Here is a 21,580-nt window from a genome sequence, read left to right as displayed (position 1 = left end):
GGGCTCCTTGTTCAGGGTGAGACTCTCTTTTAACCTCAAATCCTGTTTCGTAGTACAGGCCTCAGGTAGGAAGAGGACAAAGTCAAGGTACACAGAACCTACAATTTCCACACTTTTACTCCCCTCAGGTCCAGTGGACCCAAACACCACGTATGTAATTTACATGTATAGGGGGGGTACAGAGTGCGGCCATTGAAAATGTTTTCTTTTATATGTTCCTCACAGAAAATGAGCCAAAGCTAATGAGTCTGACGTTGAAAAAATAATTAATGGCATCATTTTTTCTTTTAGTGAACATTGAAAACGGGTCCCACATAACCAAACACATATTTATTGACTTCATACATTATAATTAAACACATGTTAATTTCCTTCATGTACAATTACCTGATATTTCACTATAAATATTTTAGTCATGTTGTGTGTTTTGTTTTCAAAAGAACTGAAGCATTTTTTAATGATTGAAATCAAAAAGAGTTCATGGAGAATTTAAGAAAGTAATCTTTGCTTTTCTCATCTGTCACGACCCGGCTGTAAGGCCGTGACATACAAGGAGGGAAACGCAGACCAAGATAAACAATTAAGAGGAATTTATTTAACAAAAGACCAAAATCAACACCTAAACAACGCAAAATACGGTGGGATGTGAGCATCAATAAATCTGTAGTGAATTTACGTGAGTGAGTGAGTGGAAGGCAATGTGTGTTGGATGTATAAATCAAAAGACAGCAACGCCAGGAAAAATGAATGGGGTGAGAGAGAGAGAGATCTGGAAGAATGAAGCCGAGGCTTTACAGTAGTGGCAACATCGGGCCCAGGTGTCTTCAACTACCGCTTAGCACATCCACCCACAAATCACCTGCAGACAAATTAACAATCAAGATGAACACAACAACACAGCCTGACAGCTGACGACGGAACAGGGGTCCGTCACATATCTCATTAATTTTTCTTTGTGGTTGAGCTCTTCAGCAGATTTCAGAAGTAAATATGTCCAAAGTTAAAATGACAGATCGCTCTCATTTTATTTCTCTACATGCTGATGACATGTTGCTTTTTCTTTCAGATCCAGAAAAGATTTTTTCTTGTTTTATTTGAAGGATTTTGCAGATTGTTTGGACACAGCTAAAAGAATAAGAATGTTAGAGTAGTTACCATGAACACACTTCAGTAATAAGAGATGACTGGGTGATTCTTCATTGAAGTGTTCCTACCATGGGTTTAGTTACAGTTTTGTATTATTGGAGATTATTTACAGTCATGAAGGAGTTCATATTGACTCTGATCACAAATTATGGACTAACACTACTTCAATCACTGCTTTATGCTAATCAACCTATAATGAGGAATTATGTCTGAGTTTATATACTGTATGAATATAAAGTATATAGGGACATATATTTATCTAATCTTATACTTTATACTGCTTTCTATAAATTAATTAAAGAGAAAGACACTTTGAAACAAAAAATGAAAACAAGTGATTTGATGATCAGATTTTTATTATCTGGAAACACAGAAACAATATTGAAACACTGAGAGAAGCTGGTAAATATTGTTAGTGAAACATGTGAAATAAAAGAGAGAGAGACAGTGTTAATGAGAGCAGAGAGAGAGAGCAGGAGCAGAGTTAAACCAGTAGCAGAGTCCCAGTGAGTCAGGTCAGGACTGGGAACACTGGTCTCTCCTCAGTGTCTCTGAGAGCGGAGTCTGGGAGCCCTGGGTGGCCTCACAGGTCACAGAGCCCAGCTTGCTCCACTGGTCTGCAGGGAGCCTCAGGGTGCTGCTCCAGGTGTAGAGGCCGTCCTTCTCCAGCACCCCGGGGCTCCTGCTCTCCTCCCAGCTGCTGCTGCTGCTGCTGCCCTCCACCTTCCAGGCCAGACTCCAGTCTGAGGGGAAGCCCTTGTTGGCCAGGCACAGGACTGTGACCTTCTCCTGCTGCAGCTCCTCACTGGAGGGGGGCAGCACCGTCAGGGTGGGACGGGCGTCACCTAGGAGACAACAATCAGCATCTGTCAATCAAACAGCAGACACCTGGACACCTTTACTGTGTGACAGTTGATTTCCTCCTTTAAGGAGTTTCTGTCAGATGGTTTTTCTGCTCCACCAGTCACTCACTCACATTGTTTCACTTCCCTTTAAGAAACCTCTCATGCACATCAGCACAGAAAGAGTCCTCATATGAGCTGAAATACATCAAACTACACTGGAAACTAAAGAAGCTGATTTTACATTTCAACAGCTGCATTTTACTGCACTTTATATGACACTATTTAATGGAAACAATAAAATACGCTTTGAAAATATTTGCATGATTTGCTTCAAAGTCCTGCTTCATTTATAATGAAACACATTTAGTGTCAAAAGCATCAAGAGCACAACAGTTAATCAGATCTACTGTTAAAGGACATGATCAGCCACAAATAACTGACCACCACATTTAAACATCAGACATATATCAATAAAACACAAACCAACAGCCTCAGAAAACTTCAGTCTCACTCTTCACAATCATTTGAACTCAACTTCCAAACACTTTCAAATGTAAAGACTAAATGTGAAAACATTTCTACAGCAGGATTGTTGTTCTTGAATCTTTCCTGCACTTCACATTGTTCACGTTTCACAAATGAACTGGAACATGTAAAGAAAAGTTGAGTGAAGCTGCTTTGAGTTCAGCTTCATGGTTAAACAGGAGAAATCAACAATAACATAGAGATTTTAAAGTGATTTGGATCAGAAGAATGGAAATTTACATCTCCTACAAATGTTCACACACAGAAATTACAAGCTGAACTGATGAGATGATATTTAATATTTGATCAGAAACTTACTTCCAACATCCAGTCTGGTTCCTCCACCAAAAGTCCACCACAGTGATACAAAGTGACTGAGTGGTCGTACAAAAACCTCTCACTGTAGAGAGACACGGCTCTCTGACTTTGACAACAACAAACTCAAATAAATTACTTCCTGTTTTTCAATAAACTTGAAATCTAACAATCGAAAATATATTTTAAAATAATTCCCTTTCTTAAATATATATATTTTTAATGTGTCTCAGACTAAAGTTGATCCTTCTAGCATCAAATGAAAACAGATGAAAGGAGGTTTTACAAGAAATTTATTTGCAGTCATTATTTAAATCCACATAAAGATGATCAGTGACAGATTTCTAATCAATACTCTGATCAATTGATTGAGCCATTGAGAAACAGCATGATCAGAGTGATCCAAGTCCCTGTTGGAGTCAGTCAGAGCATTTCCATAGAGAGCCACTTTGCATCAGCAGCACCATGCTCCAGTGCTCTGGGAGAGTTTATAGTCCTGAGAGTTGAAGACTGGATGACTGACAGCTGTCCTTCATGACAACAGAAGACACAGAAATCCTCCTCATCAGAAACATGACTTTGGTCTCCGTCCTCATCTGGACTCTCCTCTGCTGCTGCTTCACAGGTAAAGTCCAGAGAATCAAACTCCTCTCCTCCATCAACATCCGTCCCTCTGAAATGAAGCCGACAAAACCATGACGCTGCTTTATGTTTCTGTCTCTGTGTCCTCAGAGTCCAGAGGACAGGTCACAGTGACTCAGCCTGGAGCAGTGAGCTCTGCTCTGGGACGCTCCGTCACCATCAGCTGTAGGGTCAGTCAGAATGTTTATACTCAGGGAGGCCACATTCCGTTTGCCTGGTACCGGCAGAGAGATGGTGAACCTCCAAAAGCTCTTATCTATAGGGCTACTACTAGAGTATCAGGAACTCCAAGTCGTTTTACAGGCAGTGGATCATACAGTGACTTCACTCTGACCATCAGTGGAGTTCAGACTGAAGATTCAGGAGTTTACTACTGTCAGAGTGCACACGTTATCAACAGCCTGTGGGTGTTCACACAGTGAAAAAGCGTCGTACAAAAACCTCCCTCAGTCAGACTGAACAGAAACTGAACTGACTGCTGCAGCTGGAAGCTACTGCAGAGACTGATACAGTTCACTGAGGGCACACACACACACACACACACACACACACACACACACACACACACACACACACACACACACACACACACACACACACACACACACACACACACACACACACTGTCTGATTTTAACCCCTCATGCAACATCTATAAGCATCAAAGGTTTAGGACACACTGTACCTGTTACTTCCCGCTCTTTAGTGGCTCTACGAGGTGAACAACACTTCACCAATGACCCAAATCAAGCACAGAAGACGCCTCTGAAACAACCAAGTCCATGGAGTTAATTAACATGAATATAATAAACAACTAAGACTCTCAATCAAGACTACAAAAGATACAAAATCTGAACACAACAGCAAAACAAACTCCCAGGCTGAGAAGCAGCAAGACCAACAGTCCCCATGTCTGAAGCCTCTCCCTTCTGATGCTGCACCGGAGCTGTTAAGCTCTTCATTCCCAGACCTGAGGCCTGTACTACGAAGCAGAATCTGAGGTTATCGAGGTAACTTCCGGTTTAACTCTGGGTTTTTACTCTTAAGACGGTGGTTCACTTGTAACCGTCTTTTTTTTTTAAGGTAAACACAAGAAACTTGTGCTACAGAAAATGGACCAAACTCAGTGAATAGCTCCCTAAGCTTAACATCCTAAGTCCTATGATAACTATTAATTTAGCTATACAGACTAATGAGCAGTGATAACTAACATGTCTTTGGGGTCATCAGGTGGGAACCTCCTTTCACCAGTGTTTCATCTAGTTAGTCCCACGACACCTCCAGGAGGCTAGACAGTGATCACTGGCGTCCCAGAGTCACTCCCCTAATGCCAGCCATCACTGCTCCTCACACCACGACTATTTTCTCCTTTATCTTGCCTATGCTACCACAAACAACACTATCATCAAGTAGGATAAAACACACTAGCAGATTCAGCAAACAAAAACTCCCCTAAACAGTTCTGTTCTGTAGGACTAGATTTTTTTTTTTTTTTTTTTCCCCAGAAAGTGGCAGCCATTTTGAATGAGGGAGGTAGAGTCAGGGAGAGATGCCTTGTTGAGCTAAACACTCTCCCGCCGGATTAGGCTGTGCTCTACTTCCCCCTACTCCCCCACTCTCCAAGCCAATACAACTCACCATACAGCTCACCTACAACAAACAAACTCACCTAAAAAGTCAAAGACACACTACAAACCAACTCAAAGCAATACAAGCAAACAATACAGGCCAACTCACCTGAACTAACCGCATGGTCTCAAAGAGGCTCACACAGGCCACACCCCCCCCACTTAAAAACACTTCCTCTTCCTGGATTTCTTCCTTGCTTCTCCTAAGAGTCTGTCTATCCTAAGTGCTCCCCCTGCTGGGCCCCCAGCTACCATTACTTCTTCTCATCCAAATCCACTGACTGGATCTTGCTGCCTCATCTGACATGTCCTTTACTATCTAAATCACCATGGTAACTCACGCTGCAATCCTAACCTTCTCCGGCGCAGGTTACCTTAAAGGACCAGGTCAAAACCTGTCAACAGCCAAACTACTCACCAATCAAATCAATAGGAAAGCAGAGTCCTCATTCCCACAGGATGCTGTCAGGGACAAAAGAGTTTACAATAAAGTGATCAATAATAACGATCAGTAAATATATCATATAAAAAATCAGTACAATAGTTTTCCTGTTTGGGTTTTTCATGTGTCCACTCTGGTTTTAAAACAAAGCTTCTAAAAAAATGCACCAAGAGTTTATCACACTAAATAAATAGCCTATATAATAATTATTTGAACTTCATTTGAATTGAACAAATATTCTTTGATCCGACAGGTTTTCTGACAGTGTCGATGCTTTTACTCTCTTCTTCATCACTGCAGCTCAGAACAACATGAGGAGACTCTGTGACCACACCTGGAAATAAAAACTAAACCTCTGATGTCTTTGATTAGAACAATTAGCCACACCGTTAATTATCCATGATTATAAATGAACATTTCAGTCAGTCTGACTCGTCAGACATCAACTACATCTCTCCTCTTGTCTTTCTCTCCTCTCTGCAGCAGAAACACTCTGACATGAACTTTAACAGTTTTATCTGCATCTCATGTTCAAAACAGTTTGTTCATCATCAGACAAAGAGTGAAAATACTCAAACGTGATGATAATTAATGCAGCAATTTACAATATATCTTTATTCTGACTTCAACAGAAATTATATTTAGACATGGAAATAATATTTTTTTATTTCTAGTCATGTGATCATATTGTTTACATTTCACCTTGTTGAATAACAATATTGGACGTTGCTAAAACAGAAATTACTGGCAAGTATCAGACGGCTCTGACAATGTTGCTTATGATTAAAAACTCCGCCTCTTTCACATGAATGCGCTCATCAGGTAAACCCAGGGTTAACTGAACCCGGTGATGACCAGCTTCGTAGTTCAGGTTATCAGGACGCTCAATGTTCAGTTAAACCAGATAACTAAAGGTTATCCTGGATATGTTGAACTTGCTTCTTGGTACAGACCTCAGCTGCAGTTAAACACACAAACAGTGACACACAAGTGAACAACCCAGAAGTGGACTGCAACAACCACAACACAAAATGGTCACAATGCAGTCAACCACTACACACACACACACGCTGCAAACTGACATGTGAACAGCAACTAACAAGTGACCAACAGATGTGGAGTGCAGTTACCACAACAAAGGTCACACAGAAGTTACTGAACCAGAAAGTATTTATCAGAGCTACACAAGACAAAGAGAGCGAACAAAAAGTAGAGTCATCCCACAAAGAAGAGAAATCACAACCTAGTTGCTTTGCAAAGTTCAAAGTTACAAGATGACGAATTATTTTATTTGAAAACACTTTGTTCTTTTGCAATTGTTACAAAAAGTTAATGGTTTTCATTCATCTCCATGAGGATGATTGAAAGAGTCAGTGTTCCAGCAGTGAGGAGGACACAGCATGATATGTTGAGGACAGCTACAGTTCACTGACTCTGTGTGTTTGCATATGTGTCCTGCCTCTCTGCTCCCAGCCGTTAAGAGGCCAGTGTTGATCAGTGGCTGTCCAGGCCTTTCAGAGCCACTGACACGCCGGCAGCACAATGATGATGTCTCTGACTCTACTGCTGGCCACCCTGGGGCTCCTTGTTCAGGGTGAGACTCTCTTGTGAAAACTTTGCTTCAGGATGCAACCAGGTTCACCACAATGATGTTCTGCTGTGATGGAGAAACACTGAGACAAGCAGCATTGACCTTCTTCCATCTGTTCTCCATGTTAAAGAAATGATCCTCTTCTGTTTGGATGTTGATCATCTTTCTCCAAGCTGGATTTGTCTCAATAACCCTTCTCCTCTTCTTCATGTTTTCCAGATTCATCAGGAGAAATCACTGTGACTCAGTCTCCTGGATCTCAGTCTGTTGTTCCAGGAGAGACTGTCTCTATCAGATGTCAAACCAGTTCAAGTGTTGAGTATAATGGTAAGAAGAGGCTCCACTGGTACCTTCAGAAACCTGGAGAAGCTCCTAAACTCCTGATTTATTTAGCTAACGGCCGTCAGTCTGGAGTTTCAGAACGTTTTAGTGGGAGAGCATCTAGTGTGTCTGACTTCACTCTGACCATCAGTGGAGTTCAGGCTGAAGATTCAGGAGTTTACTACTGTCAGCAGAGTTACAGCTCGTTCACACAGTGAAAAAGCGTCGTGCAAAAACCTCCCTCAGCTGCAGAGGAACTGATCTGACTCAACAGCTGCACTGACACTCAAACAACAGAAGTTGTACTAAAAGATGTAGTTAATACTGATCCACTTTATATATTTTAACACTAAATATACTGAATTTAATCCAGAAGGTTTATACTGTCAATCGTTTCATAAAAACACTGTTTGGAACATTCTGCTGAACATGAAAGTTAACCTCAGCTGAGGTTTGGTAATGTGAAAACACAAAGAGTGAATATTCTTTTTTCAGACCATTTTCATATGAACTTAAACATCATTGATTAAAATAATGATTAAATGGATTCAATGTTTGATTGAGTAAAATATAATGTTGTTTAAAATGAACTCGTTATTCCACTACAACACATTTTAGTCTTTTTTTGTGCTTTATATTCCAACAAACTGAAGTATTTTATCATTGAAATCAAAGAGGATTTATGACTGGATGATTCTTCATTGAAATGTTTCTACCATGGGTTTAGTTACAAATGTGTTTTATTGAAGAAAAAATGCAGCGACTATAGAATAAAACATTTTTACATGAAGGAGTCATGAAGAGTTCATATTGATTCTGATCAATAATTATAGACTTATACTACTTCAATCACAGGTCTGTACTTATCAATATATAATGAATAATTAAAACTGATATATATATACATCATGAATATATAGTATGAATGGACATATATTAAGCAATCTTATACGTTCTATATAAATTCATCATAGTGGAAAAATAAGTTTTTTATTGAAAATTTAAATGAATCAAGATGAAAACAAGTGATTTGATGTTCAGATTTTTATTATCTGGAAACGCAGAAACAATATTGAAACACTGAGAGAAGCTGGTAAATATTGTTAGTAAAACATGTGAAATAAAAGAGAGAGAGACAGTGTTACAGAGAGCAGAGAGAGAGAGCAGGAGCAGAGTAAAACCAGTAGCAGAGTCCCAGTGAGTCAGGTCAGGACTGGGAACACTGGTCTCTCCTCAGTGTCTCTGAGAGCGGAGTCTGGGAGCCCTGGGTGGCCTCACAGGTCACAGAGCCCAGCTTGCTCCACTGGTCTGCAGGGAGCCTCAGGGTGCTGCTCCAGCTGTAGAGGCCGTCCTTCTCCAGCACCCCGGGGCTCCTGCTCTCCTCCCAGCTGCTGCTGCTGCTGCTGCCCTCCACCTTCCAGGCCAGACTCCAGTCTGAGGGGAAGCCCTTGTTGGCCAGGCACAGGACTGTGACCTTCTCCTGCTGCAGCTCCTCACTGGAGGGGGGCAGCACCGTCAGGGTGGGGGTCACTCGACCCACTGGAGGAGGAGACAGAGAGACAATATGAAGAAAGTTCATACAAGGAGAAAATAAACTCCACCCTGTTGGTTGCAGCAGAGGAGACTGTTGTTTCTGTTGGTCGTCCTCAGATTGGATGAAACTGCCCTTCACTGTTTCACTTCCCTGTCTCAGCTCAGTAACCATGGTAACAGACAGGCATCACTGATGAACCATGGCAACAGACACGTTTCAGTACTAAAGATAAAGAGGTCAAAGTTCCTCTCATGTGTTAATGTTTAATCTGAATTTTTAACTAAAACAATAAATTTACAAACATGTAAAATATCAGTTTCAAACATTTTGCAGCATCTGAAAGATTTCTTATCTAGAACAGAAAAGACTGACATGAAGTCTGTTTACTTTGTTCATTCAAAATGAACTTTATTAACTAACAATTTACACATTAAAACTCATTAAATTAATCTGACTCATACAGAATGCTTGTTCAATATAACATTGATGATTTTCCATACACTGTGTGAAGAATCTGAATCTTTGAGATCAAATAAAATAAAATAAAATTTACATAGAAATGAGCATCAGCACTTTCATCATCAATACTCTGATCAACTGATTGATCCATTGAGAAACAGCATGATCAGAGTGATCCAAGTCCCTGCTGGAGTCAGTCAGAGCATTTCCATAGAGAGCCACTTTGCATCAGCAGCACCATGCTCCAGTGCTCTGGGAGAGTTTATAGTCCTGAGAGTTGAAGACTGGATGACTGACAGCTGTCCTTCATGACAACAGAAGACACAGAAATCCTCCTCATCAGAAACATGACTTTGGTCTCCGTCCTCATCTGGACTCTCCTCTGCTTCACTCAGGGTGAGGAACATCATTTTTCTGTCATGTGAAAATCATTTGGAGTGTAGCTGAGTTTCACCTCACCATCTCATGTCCAGTGTTTCTTCTCTCTCCTCAGGGTCTGTTGGACAAAATGTTGTTGTGACTCAGTCAGCAGCCAAATCAGTGCAGCTTGGTCAAACTGTCTCTGTTGACTGTAAGGCCAGTTCACAAGTTGGATCATGCTGTTCCCCAACAAAATACTACCTGTCCTGGTACCTTCAGAAACCTGGAGAAGCTCCTAAACTTCTGATTTATTTAGCTACAACCCGTCAGTCTGGAGTACCAGATCGTTTTAGTGGAAGTGGATCTAACACTGACTTCACTCTGACCATCAGTGGAGTCCAGGCTGAAGATTCAGGAGTTTACTACTGTCAGAGTGAACATAACATCAACAGCCAGTATGTGTTCACACAGTGAAAAAGCGTCGTACCAAAACCTCCCTCAGTCAGACTGAACAGAAACTGAACTGACTGCTGCAGCTGGAAGCTACTGCAGAGACTGATACAGTTCACTGAGGACGGACACACACACACACACAACACACACACACACACACACACACACACACACACAACACACACACACACACACACACACACAACACACACACACACAACACACACACACACACACACACACACACACACACACACACACACACACACACACACACACACACACACACACACACACACACACACACACACAAACACACACAAACACACACACACACACACACACACACACACACACAGTTAATGTCTGATTTTAACCCCTCATGCACCATCTATAAGCATCAAAGGTTTAGGACACACTGTACCTGTTACTTCCCGCTCTTTAGTGGCTCTACGAGGTGAACAACACTTCACCAATGACCCAAATCAAGCACAGAAGACGCCTCTGAAACAACCAAGTCCATGGAGTTTATTAACATGAATATAATAAACAACTAAGACTCTCTATCAAGACTACAAAAGATACAAAATCTGAACACAACAGCAAAACAAACTCCCAGGCTGAGAAGCAGCAAGACCAACAGTCCCCATGCCTGAAGCCTCTCCCTTCTGATGCTGCACCGGAGCTGTTAAGCTCTTCATTCCCAGACCAGGTGAACCTCATGGAGGACTGATCAGGAAGCACCTGGGTGGAGCTACAGAGAAGACAGGAGAGGAAGAGAAACAAGCTGAACACCAGCAACACACACCACTGTAACACCCCCACCCTTCACACAATGAATATATAGACAATAGATAATAAATAGATTCATCAAACACAATTACTTAAACATTCAAGTTCAATGTGGCACCAACACACATCAACCTTCACTTTGCAACTCATCTCACTGCACACACACCAGCTCTCACACACCAACTCATTGTACAGCGATGCTGATTGTGCTCAAGTCTGTCACCTAACGTTACTCAGGGCGACCATCATCACACACTACACAAGTCTTCAAGCCTCAATCTGAAGCTAACAACACAGCTGCTCAAACAAGATCACACACACAAAAGGCTCCTGGATTTAAGAAGGAACAGCCGACACACAAGCAGCTACACAAGTGAGAGAAACTCCCATAGAGGCAAAATGGCAACAACCATGAGGTGAGCAAACACCGCAAACAAGTGACGACATCCCACACACAAAAAGTCACAGCAAAACTGAGCAGCTGCAGTTAAACACACAAACACTGACACACAAGTGAACAACCCAGAAGTGGACTGCAACGACCACAACACAAAATGGTCACAATGCAGTCAACCACTACACACACATGCTGCAAACTGACATGTGAACAGCAACTAACAAGTGACCAACAGATGTGGAGTGCAGTTACCACAACAAAGGTCACACAGAAGTTACTGAACCAGAAACCCCCTTGGGGCTCCTTGTTCAGGGTGAGACTCTCTTTTAACCTCAAATCCTGTTTCGTAGTACAGGCCTCAGGTAGGAAGAGGACAAAGTCAAGGTACACAGAACCTACAATTTCCACACTTTTACTCCCCTCAAGTCCAGTGGACCCAAACACCACGTATGTAATTTACATGTATAGGGGGGGTACAGAGTGCGGCCATTGAAAATGTTTTCTTTTATATGTTCCTCACAGAAAATGAGCCAAAGCTAATGAGTCTGACGTTGAAAAAATAATTAATGGCATCATTTTTTCTTTTAGTGAACATTGAAAACGGGTCCCACATAACCAAACACATATTTATTGACTTCATACATTATAATTAAACACATGTTAATTTCCTTCATGTACAATTACCTGATATTTCACTATAAATATTTTAGTCATGTTGTGTGTTTTGTTTTCAAAAGAACTGAAGCATTTTTTAATGATTGAAATCAAAAAGAATTCATGGAGAATTTAAGAAAGTAATCTTTGCTTTTCTCATCTGTCACGACCCGGCTCTAAGGCCGTGACATACAAGGAGGGAAACGCAGACCAAGATAAACAATTAAGAGGAATTTATTTAACAAAAGACCAAACTCAACACCTAAACAACGCAAAATACGGTGGGATGTGAGCATCAGTAAATCTGTAGTGAATTTACGTGAGTGAGTGAGTGGAAGGCAATGTGTGTGTGCGAAAGTGTTGGATGTATAAATCAAAAGACAGCAACGCCAGGAAAAATGAATGGGGTGAGAGAGAGAGAGATCTGGAAGAATGAAGCCGAGGCTTTACAGTAGTGGCAACATCGGGCCCAGGTGTCTTCAACTACCGCTTAGCACATCCGCCCACAAATCACCTGCAGAAAAAAATTAACAATCAAGATGAACACAACAACACAGCCTGACAGCTGACGACGGAACAGGGGTCCGTCACATATCTCATTAATTTTTCTTTGTGGTTGAGCTCTTCAGCAGATTTCAGAAGTAAATATGTCCAAAGTTAAAATGACAGATCACTCTCATTTTATTTCTCTACATGCTGATGACATGTTGCTTTTTCTTTCAGATCCAGAAAAGATTTTTTCTTGTTTTATTTGAAGGATTTTGCAGATTGTTTGGACACAGCTAAAAGAATAAGAATGTTAGAGTAGTTACCATGAACACACTTCAGTAATAAGAGATGACTGGGTGATTCTTCATTGAAGTGTTCCTACCATGGGTTTAGTTACAGTTTTGTATTATTGGAGATTATTTACAGTCATGAAGGAGTTCATATTGACTCTGATCACAAATTATGGACTAACACTACTTCAATCACTGCTTTATGCTAATCAACCTATAATGAGGAATTATGTCTGAGTTTATATACTGTATGAATATAAAGTATATAGGGATATATATTTATCTAATCTTATACTTTATACTGCTTTCTATAAATTAATTAAAGAGAAAGACACTTTGAAACAAAAAATGAAAACAAGTGATTTGATGATCAGATTTTTATTATCTGGAAACACAGAAACAATATTGAAACACTGAGAGAAGCTGGTAAATATTGTTAGTGAAACATGTGAAATAAAAGAGAGAGAGACAGTGTTAATGAGAGCAGAGAGAGAGCAGGAGCAGAGTAAAACCAGTAGCAGAGTCCCAGTGAGTCAGGTCAGGACTGGGAACACTGGTCTCTCCTCAGTGTCTCTGAGAGCGGAGTCTGGGAGCCCTGGGTGGCCTCACAGGTCACAGAGCCCAGCTTGCTCCACTGGTCTGCAGGGAGCCTCAGGGTGCTGCTCCAGCTGTAGAGGCCGTCCTTCTCCAGCACCCCGGGGCTCCTGCTCTCCTCCCAGCTGCTGCTGCTGCTGCTGCCCTCCACCTTCCAGGCCAGACTCCAGTCTGAGGGGAAGCCCTTGTTGGCCAGGCACAGGACTGTGACCTTCTCCTGCTGCAGCTCCTCACTGGAGGGGGGCAGCACCGTCAGGGTGGGACGGGCGTCACCTAGGAGACAACAATCAGCATCTGTCAATCAAACAGCAGACACCTGGACACCTTTACTGTGTGACAGTTGATTTCCTCCTTTAAGGAGTTTCTGTCAGATGGTTTTTCTGCTCCACCAGTCACTCACTCACATTGTTTCACTTCCCTTTAAGAAACCTCTCATGCACATCAGCACAGAAAGAGTCCTCATATGAGCTGAAATACATCAAACTACACTGGAAACTAAAGAAGCTGATTTTACATTTCAACAGCTGCATTTTACTGCACTTTATATGACACTATTTAATGGAAACAATAAAATACTGTTTGAAAATATTTGCGCTTTTTCATGATTTCCTTCAAAGTCCTGCTTCATTTATAATGAAACACATTTAGTGTCAAAAGCATCAAGAGCACAACAGTTAATCAGATCTACTGTTAAAGGACATGATCAGCCACAAATAACTGACCACCACATTTAAACATCAGACATATATCAATAAAACACAAACCAACAGCCTCAGAAAACTTCAGTCTCACTCTTCACAATCATTTGAACTCAACTTCCAAACACTTTCAAATGTAAAGACTAAATGTGAAAACATTTCTACAGCAGGATTGTTGCTCTTGAATCTTTCCTGCACTTCACATTGTTCACGTTTCACAAATGAACTGGAACATGTAAAGAAAAGTTGAGTGAAGCTGCTTTGAGTTCAGCTTCATGGTTAAACAGGAGAAATCAACAATAACATAGAGATTTTAAAGTGATTTGGATCAGAAGAATGGAAATGTAGATCTCCTACAAATGTTCACACACAGAAATTACAAGCTGAACTGACCAGACAATATTTAATATTTGATCAGAAACTTACTTCCAAACTCCAGTCTGGTTCCTCCACCAAAAGTCCACCACAGTGATACAAAGTGACTGAGTGGTCGTACAAAAACCTCTCACTGTAGAGAGACACGGCTCTCTGACTTTGACAACAACAAACTCAAATAAATCACTTCCTGTTTTTCAAAAAACTTGAAATCTAACAATTGAAAATATATTTCAAAATAATTCCCTTAATTAAATATATATTTTTAATGTGTCTCAAACTAAAGTTGATCCTTCTAGCATCAAATGAAAACAGATGAAAGGAGGTTTTACAAGAAATTTATTTGCAGTCATTAATTGAAATCCAAATAAACATGATCAGTGACACATTTCCAATCAATACACTGATCAATTGATTGATCCATTGAGAAACAGCATGATCAGAGTGATCCAAGTCCCTGTTGGAGTCAGTCAGAGCATTTCCATAGAGAGCCACTTTGCATCAGCAGCACCATGCTCCAGTGCTCTGGGAGAGTTTATAGTCCTGAGAGTTGAAGACTGGATGACTGACAGCTGTCCTTCATGACAACAGAAGACACAGAAATCCTCCTCATCAGAAACATGACTTTGGTCTCCGTCCTCATCTGGACTCTCCTCTGCTGCTGCTTCACAGGTAAAGTCCAGAGAATCAAACTCCTCTCCTCCATCAACATCCGTCCCTCTGAAATGAAGCCGACAAAACCATGACGCTGCTTTATGTTTCTGTCTCTGTGTCCTCAGAGTCCAGAGGACAGGTCACAGTGACTCAGCCTGGAGCAGTGAGCTCTGCTCTGGGACGCTCCGCCACCATCAGCTGTAGGGTCAGTCATCAGGTTGAGAGCTGTAGCAGTGCTAATTGTTTGAGCTGGTACCAACAGAAAGATGGAGAAGCTCCTAAACTGCTCATTTACTATACTAACCAAAGAGCATCAGGGATTCCAGGTCGTTTTACAGGCAGTGGATCAAACACTGACTTCACTCTGACCATCAGTGGAGTCCAGGCTGAAGATGCAGGAGTTTACTACTGTCAGAGTTTTCACTCTATCAACAGTCAAGCTGTGTTCACACAGTGAAAAAGCGTCGTACAAAAACCTCCCTCAGTCAGACTGAACAGAAACTGAACTGACTGCTGCAGCTGGAAGCTACTGCAGAGACTGATACAGTTCACTGAGGACACACACACACACACACACACACACACACACACACACACACACACACACACACACACACACACACACACACACACACACACACACACACACACACACACACACACACACACACACACACACACACACACACACACACACAGAGTTAATGTCTGATTTTAACCCCTCATGCACCATCTTTCAGCATCAAAGGTTTAGGACACACTGTACCTGTTACTTCCCGCTCTTTAGTGGCTCTACGAGGTGAACAACACTTCACCAATGACCCAAATCAAGCACAGAAGACGCCTCTGAAACAACCAAGTCCATGGAGTTTATTAACATGAATATAATAAACAACTAAGACTATCAATCAAGACTACAAAAGATACAAAATCTGAACACAACAGCAAAACAAACTCCCAGGCTGAGAAGCAGCAAGACCAACAGTCCCCATGCCTGAAGCCTCTCCCTTCTGATGCTGCACCGGAGCTGTTAAGCTCTTCATTCCCAGACCAGGTGAACCTCATGGAGGACTGATCAGGATCTGGGTGGAGCTACAGAGAAGACAGGAGAGGAAGAGAAACAAACTGAACACCAGCAACACACACCACTGTAACACCCCCACCCTTCACACAATGAATAAATAGACAATAGATAATAAATAGATTCATTAAACACAATTACTTAAACATTCAAGTTCAATGTGGCACCAACACACATCAACCTTCACTGTGCGACTCATCTCACTGCACACACACCAACTCTCACACACAACTCATTGTACAGCGATGCTGATTGTGCTCAAGTCTGTCACCTAACGTTACTCAGAGCGACCATCATCACACACTACACAAGTCTTCAAGCCTCAATCTGAAGCTAACAACACAGCTGCTCAAACAAGATCACACACACAAAAGGCTCCTGGATTTAAGAAGGAACAGCCGACACACAAGCAGCTACACAAGTGAGAGAAACTCCCATAGAGGCAAAATGGCAACAATCATGAGGTGAGCAAACACCGCAAACAAGTGACGACATCCCACACACAAAAAGTCACAGCAAAACTGAGCAGCTGAAGTTAAACACACAAACAGTGACACACAAGTGAAAAACCCAGAAGTGGACTGCAACAACCACAACACAAAATGGTCACAATGCAGTCAACCACTACACACATGCTGCAAACTGACATGTGAACAGCAACTAACAAGTGACCAACACATGTGGAGTGCAGTTACCACAACAAAGGTCACACAGAAGTTACTGAACCAGAAAGTATTTATCAGAGCTACACAAGACAAAGAGAGCAAACAAAAAGTAGAGTCATCCCACAAAGAAGAGAAATCACAACCTAGTTGCTTTGCAAAGTTTAAAATTACAAGATGAAGAATTAATTTAATTGAAAACACTTTGTTCTTTTGCAATTGTTACACAAAGTTAATGGTTTTCATTCATCTCCATGAGGATGATTGAAAGAGTCAGTGTCCCAGCAGTGAGGAGGACACAGCATGATATGTTGAGGACAGCTACAGTTCACTGACTCTGTGTGTTTGCATATGTGTCCTGCCTCTCTGCTCCCAGCCGTTAAGAGGCCAGTGTTGATCAGTGGCTGTCCAGGCCTTTCAGAGCCACTGACACGCCGGCAGCACAATGATGATGTCTCTGACTCTACTGCTGGCCACCCTGGGGCTCCTTGTTCAGGGTGAGACTCTCTTGTGAAAACTTTGCTTCAGGATGCAACCAGGTTCACCACAATGATGTTCTGCTGTGATGGAGAAACACTGAGACAAGCAGCATTGACCTTCTTCCATCTGTTCTCCATGTTAAAGAAATGATCCTCTTCTGTTTGGATGTTGATCATCTTTCTCCAAGCTGGATTTGTCTCAATATCCCTTCTCCTCTTCTTCATGTTTTCCAGGTTCATCAGGACAAAACATCCTGACTCAGACTCCTGGATCTCAGTCTGTTGTTCCAGGACAGACTGTCTCTATCAGATGTCAAACCAGTTTAAGTGTTGAGTATAATGGTAAGAAGTGGCTCCACTGGTACCTTCAGAAACCTGGAGAAGCTCCTAAACTCCTGATTTATTTAGCTAACGGCCGTCAGTCTGGAGTTTCAGATCGTTTTAGCGGGAGAGCATCTAGTGGGTCTGACTTCACTCTGACCATCACTAGAGTTCAGGCTGAAGATGCAGGAGTTTACTACTGTCAGCAGAGTAACAGCTCCCCGTTCACACAGTGAAAAAGCGTCGTACAAAAACCTCCCTCAGCTGCAGAGGAACTGATCTGACTCAACAGCTGCACTGACACTCAAACAACAGAAGTTGTACTAAAAGATGTAGTTAATACTGATCCACTTTAAATATTTTAACTCAAATTATAATGAATTTAATCCAGAAGGTTTATACTGTCAATCCTTTCATTAAAACACTGTTTGGAACATTCTGCTGAACATGAAAGTTAACCTCAGCTGAGGTTTGGTAATGTGAAAACAGAAAGAGTGAATATTCTTTTCTCAGACCATTTTCATATGAACTTAAACATAATTGATTAAAATAATGATTAAATAAATTCAAAGTTTGCATGAATAAAATATAATGTTGTTCTTTTAACCTTACTTGTTATTTCACTAAAACACATTTTAGTCATTTTTTGTGCTTTATATTCCAACAAACTGAAGTATTTTATCATTGAAATCAAAGAGGATTTATGACTGGATGATTCTTCATTGAAATGTTTCTACCATGGGTTTAGTTACAAATGTGTTTTATTGAAGAAAAATCTGCAGCAACTATAGAAGAGACATTTTTACAGTCATGAAGGAGTTCATATTGATTCAGATAATTTAATATAGAATTATACTACTTCAATCACTGGTCTGTACTAATCAATCAATAATGATGAATTATTACAGAGTTTTTAAAGAGAAAAAGGATATAGTATAATAATAATGTATATAAATATACAGTATATATAGACATATTATATGTAAGGTTATATTTTTAATATAAAATCATCATGATAGGAAATTAAATCTTTTATTGACACTTTAATGAATCAAGATGAAAACAATTGATTTGATGATCAGATTTGTATTATGTGGAAACACAGAAACAATATTGAAACACTGAGAGAAGCTGGTAAATATTGTTAGTGAAACATGTGAAATAAAAGAGAGAGAGACAGTGTTACAGAGAGCAGAGAGAGAGAGCAGGAGCAGAGTTAAACCAGTAAAAGAGTCCCAGTGAGTCAGGTCAGGACTGGGAACACTGGTCTCTCCTCAGTGTCTCTGAGAGCGGAGTCTGGGAGCCCTGGGTGGCCTCACAGGTCACAGAGCCCAGCTTGCTCCACTGGTCTGCAGGGAGCCTCAGGGTGCTGCTCCAGCTGTAGAGGCCGTCCTTCTCCAGCACCCCGGGGCTCCTGCTCTCCTCCCAGCTGCTGCTGCTGCTGCTGCTGCCCTCCACCTTCCAGGCCAGACTCCAGTCTGAGGGGAAGCCCTTGTTGGCCAGGCACAGGACTGTGACCTTCTCCTGCTGCAGCTCCTCACTGGAGGGGGGCAGCACCGTCAGGGTGGGGGCCACTCGACCCACTGGAGGAGGAGACAGAGAGACAATATGAAGAAAGTTCATACAAGGAGAAAATAAACTCCACCCTGTTGGTTGCAGCAGAGGAGACTGTTGCTTCTGTTGGTCGTCCTCAGATTGGATGAAACTGCTCTTCACTGTTTCACTTCCCTCTCTAAGCTCAGTAACCATGGCAACAGACAGGCATCACTGATGAACCATGGCAAAGGACAGGTTTCAGGACTAAAGATAAAGAGGTCAAAGTTCATCTCATGTGTTAATGTTTAATCTGAATTTTGAATTAAAAAAAAAATTATAAACATGAAAAATATCAGTTTCAAACATTCAGCAGCGTCTGAAATATTTCTTATCTATAACTATTCCATAGAAATGAGCATCAGCACTTTCATCATCAATACTCTGATCAATTGATTGATCCATTGAGAAACAGCATGATCAGAGTGATCCAAGTCCCTGTTGGAGTCAGTCAGAGCATTTCCATAGAGAGCCACTTTGCATCAGCAGCACCATGCTCCAGTGCTCTGGGAGAGTTTATAGTCCTGAGAGTTGAAGACTGGATGACTGACAGCTGTCCTTCATGACAACAGAAGACACAGAAATCCTCCTCATCAGAAACATGAGTTTCACCTCACCATCTCATGTCCAGTGTTTCTTCTCTCTCCTCAGGGTCTGTTGGACAAAATGTTGTTGTGACTCAGTCAGCAGCCAAATCAGTGCAGCTTGGTCAAACTGTCTCCGTTGACTGTAAGGCCAAGTCCAACAGTAACTCATCGCTCTGGTTCACAATACTACCTGTCCTGGTACCATCAGAAACCTGGAGAAGCTCCTAAACTCCTGATTTATTTAGCTACAAACCGTCAGTCTGGAGTTCCAGGTCGTTTTAGTGGAAGTGGATCACGGACTGACTTCACTTTGACCATCAGTGGAGTTCAGGCTGAAGATTCAGGAGTTAACTACTGTCAGCAGAGTAACAACTGGCTGTTCACACAGTGAAAAAGCGTCGTACAAAAACTTCCCTCAGCTGCAGAGGAACTGATCTGACTCAACAGCTGCACTGAAACTAAAACACTAGAGGTTTGACTGCAACATATTCTCATCCTGTGAAAAGTTTCATCAGATAGAAAATCTGTATTTGTTTCATTTACTATAAAACATGATGAATATTTTACTTATTCCACACACACACACACACACACACACACACACACACACACACACACACACACACACACACACACACACAGGAATTTTTGATAGATGTTGAAAAAACATTTAAATGATTGATGTTAAACTGTCAAACACACACAAATCCTCTACTGATATTAACAGCATTAAATGATTGTGGAAACATTTGAGAGCAGTTCATTAAAAGCTCTGAGACACATTTTACAAAGAAAATATAACAGTGAGTAAAAACTGCTGCACTCATGTGAACATGTTGATGCTTCAGTTTGTTCACCAGAAGGAGAAAATCAAAAGAGCTGACAGTCTCTCCACTGCATCCACATGTTGTAACATCAGCACAGACAAGGTCAGAGGTCACATGTGAAGGACAACAGCTGCACTGAAAGTCAATCAACAGAAGTTGTACTAAAAGATGTAGTTAATACTGATCCACTTTAAATATTTTAACACTAAATATACTGAATTTAATCCAGAAGGTTTATACTGTCAATCCTTTCTTTAAAACACTGTTTGGAACATTCTGCTGAACATGAAAGTTAACCTCAGCTGAGGTTTGGTAATGTGAAAACACAAAGAGTGAATATTCTTTTCTCAGACCATTTTCATATGAACTTAAACATCATTGATTAAAATAATGGGTTATGTTGGTTGGTTAAATGAGTTCATATTGATTCTGATCAATAATTATAGACTTTACTACTTCAATCACTGGTCTATACTAATCAATATAAAATTAATAATTGAAACTGATATATATACATCATGAAAAATATAAATGGACATATAGTAGGCAATCTTATACTCTCTATATAAATTCATCATAGTGGAGAAAAAAAGTGTTTTATTGAAACTTTAAAATGAATCAAGATGAAAACAAGTGATTTGATGATCAGATTTTTATTATCTGGAAACACAGAGACAATATTGAAACACTGAGAGATGCTGGTAAATATTGTTACTGAAACATGTGAAATAAAAAAGAGAGAGACAGTGTTACAGAGAGCAGAGAGAGAGAGCAGGAGCAGAGTAAAACCAGTAGCAGAGTCCCAGTGAGTCAGGTCAGGACTGGG

The 21,580-nt window shown here is 41.0% G+C and overlaps 6 gene segments (V, D, J or C); 1 reads left to right on the top strand and 5 right to left on the bottom strand.

Annotated features, from left to right (window-relative positions):
* Nucleotides 1-1,490: 1,490 nt before the first annotated feature.
* On the bottom strand, nucleotides 1,491-2,016 carry LOC130183717 (Ig kappa-b4 chain C region-like; the record flags this gene model as incomplete). The annotated part of the segment is given in 1 exon segment: nucleotides 1,491-2,016. A coding segment is annotated over 1 exon segment (354 nt), but the record flags the coding sequence as incomplete, so codon positions are not given.
* A 6,560-nt stretch (nucleotides 2,017-8,576) lies between these two features.
* On the bottom strand, nucleotides 8,577-9,160 carry LOC130183945 (Ig kappa-b4 chain C region-like). The segment is given in 2 exon segments: nucleotides 8,577-8,994; nucleotides 9,136-9,160. Coding segments are annotated over 2 exon segments (357 nt in total).
* Nucleotides 9,161-13,251: 4,091 nt separating this feature from the next.
* LOC130183944 (Ig kappa-b4 chain C region-like) lies at nucleotides 13,252-16,484 on the bottom strand. The segment is given in 4 exon segments: nucleotides 13,252-13,750; nucleotides 14,602-14,657; nucleotides 16,199-16,296; nucleotides 16,467-16,484. Coding segments are annotated over 4 exon segments (501 nt in total).
* Nucleotides 16,485-17,377: 893 nt separating this feature from the next.
* On the top strand, nucleotides 17,378-18,187 carry LOC130183701 (immunoglobulin kappa variable 2-28-like). The segment is given in 2 exon segments: nucleotides 17,378-17,444; nucleotides 17,661-18,187. Coding segments are annotated over 2 exon segments (375 nt in total).
* A 687-nt stretch (nucleotides 18,188-18,874) lies between these two features.
* On the bottom strand, nucleotides 18,875-19,442 carry LOC130183702 (Ig kappa-b4 chain C region-like). The segment is given in 1 exon segment: nucleotides 18,875-19,442. A coding segment is annotated over 1 exon segment (375 nt).
* A 1,972-nt stretch (nucleotides 19,443-21,414) lies between these two features.
* The window catches only part of LOC130183943 (Ig kappa-b4 chain C region-like), a 9,214-nt gene continuing 9,048 nt past the window's right edge, over nucleotides 21,415-21,580 (bottom strand). Inside the window, 1 exon segment of the C gene segment in view lies at nucleotides 21,415-21,580. This exon segment is cut by the window's right edge and continues 318 nt beyond it. Within this exon segment, the coding sequence occupies nucleotides 21,570-21,580 (11 nt within the window).

Source organism: Seriola aureovittata, chromosome 16 (genome assembly GCF_021018895.1).
Source record: "Seriola aureovittata isolate HTS-2021-v1 ecotype China chromosome 16, ASM2101889v1, whole genome shotgun sequence".
NCBI classification, from domain to species: domain Eukaryota; kingdom Metazoa; phylum Chordata; class Actinopteri; order Carangiformes; family Carangidae; genus Seriola; species Seriola aureovittata.
This window is presented reverse-complemented; position numbering and strand designations above follow the sequence as displayed.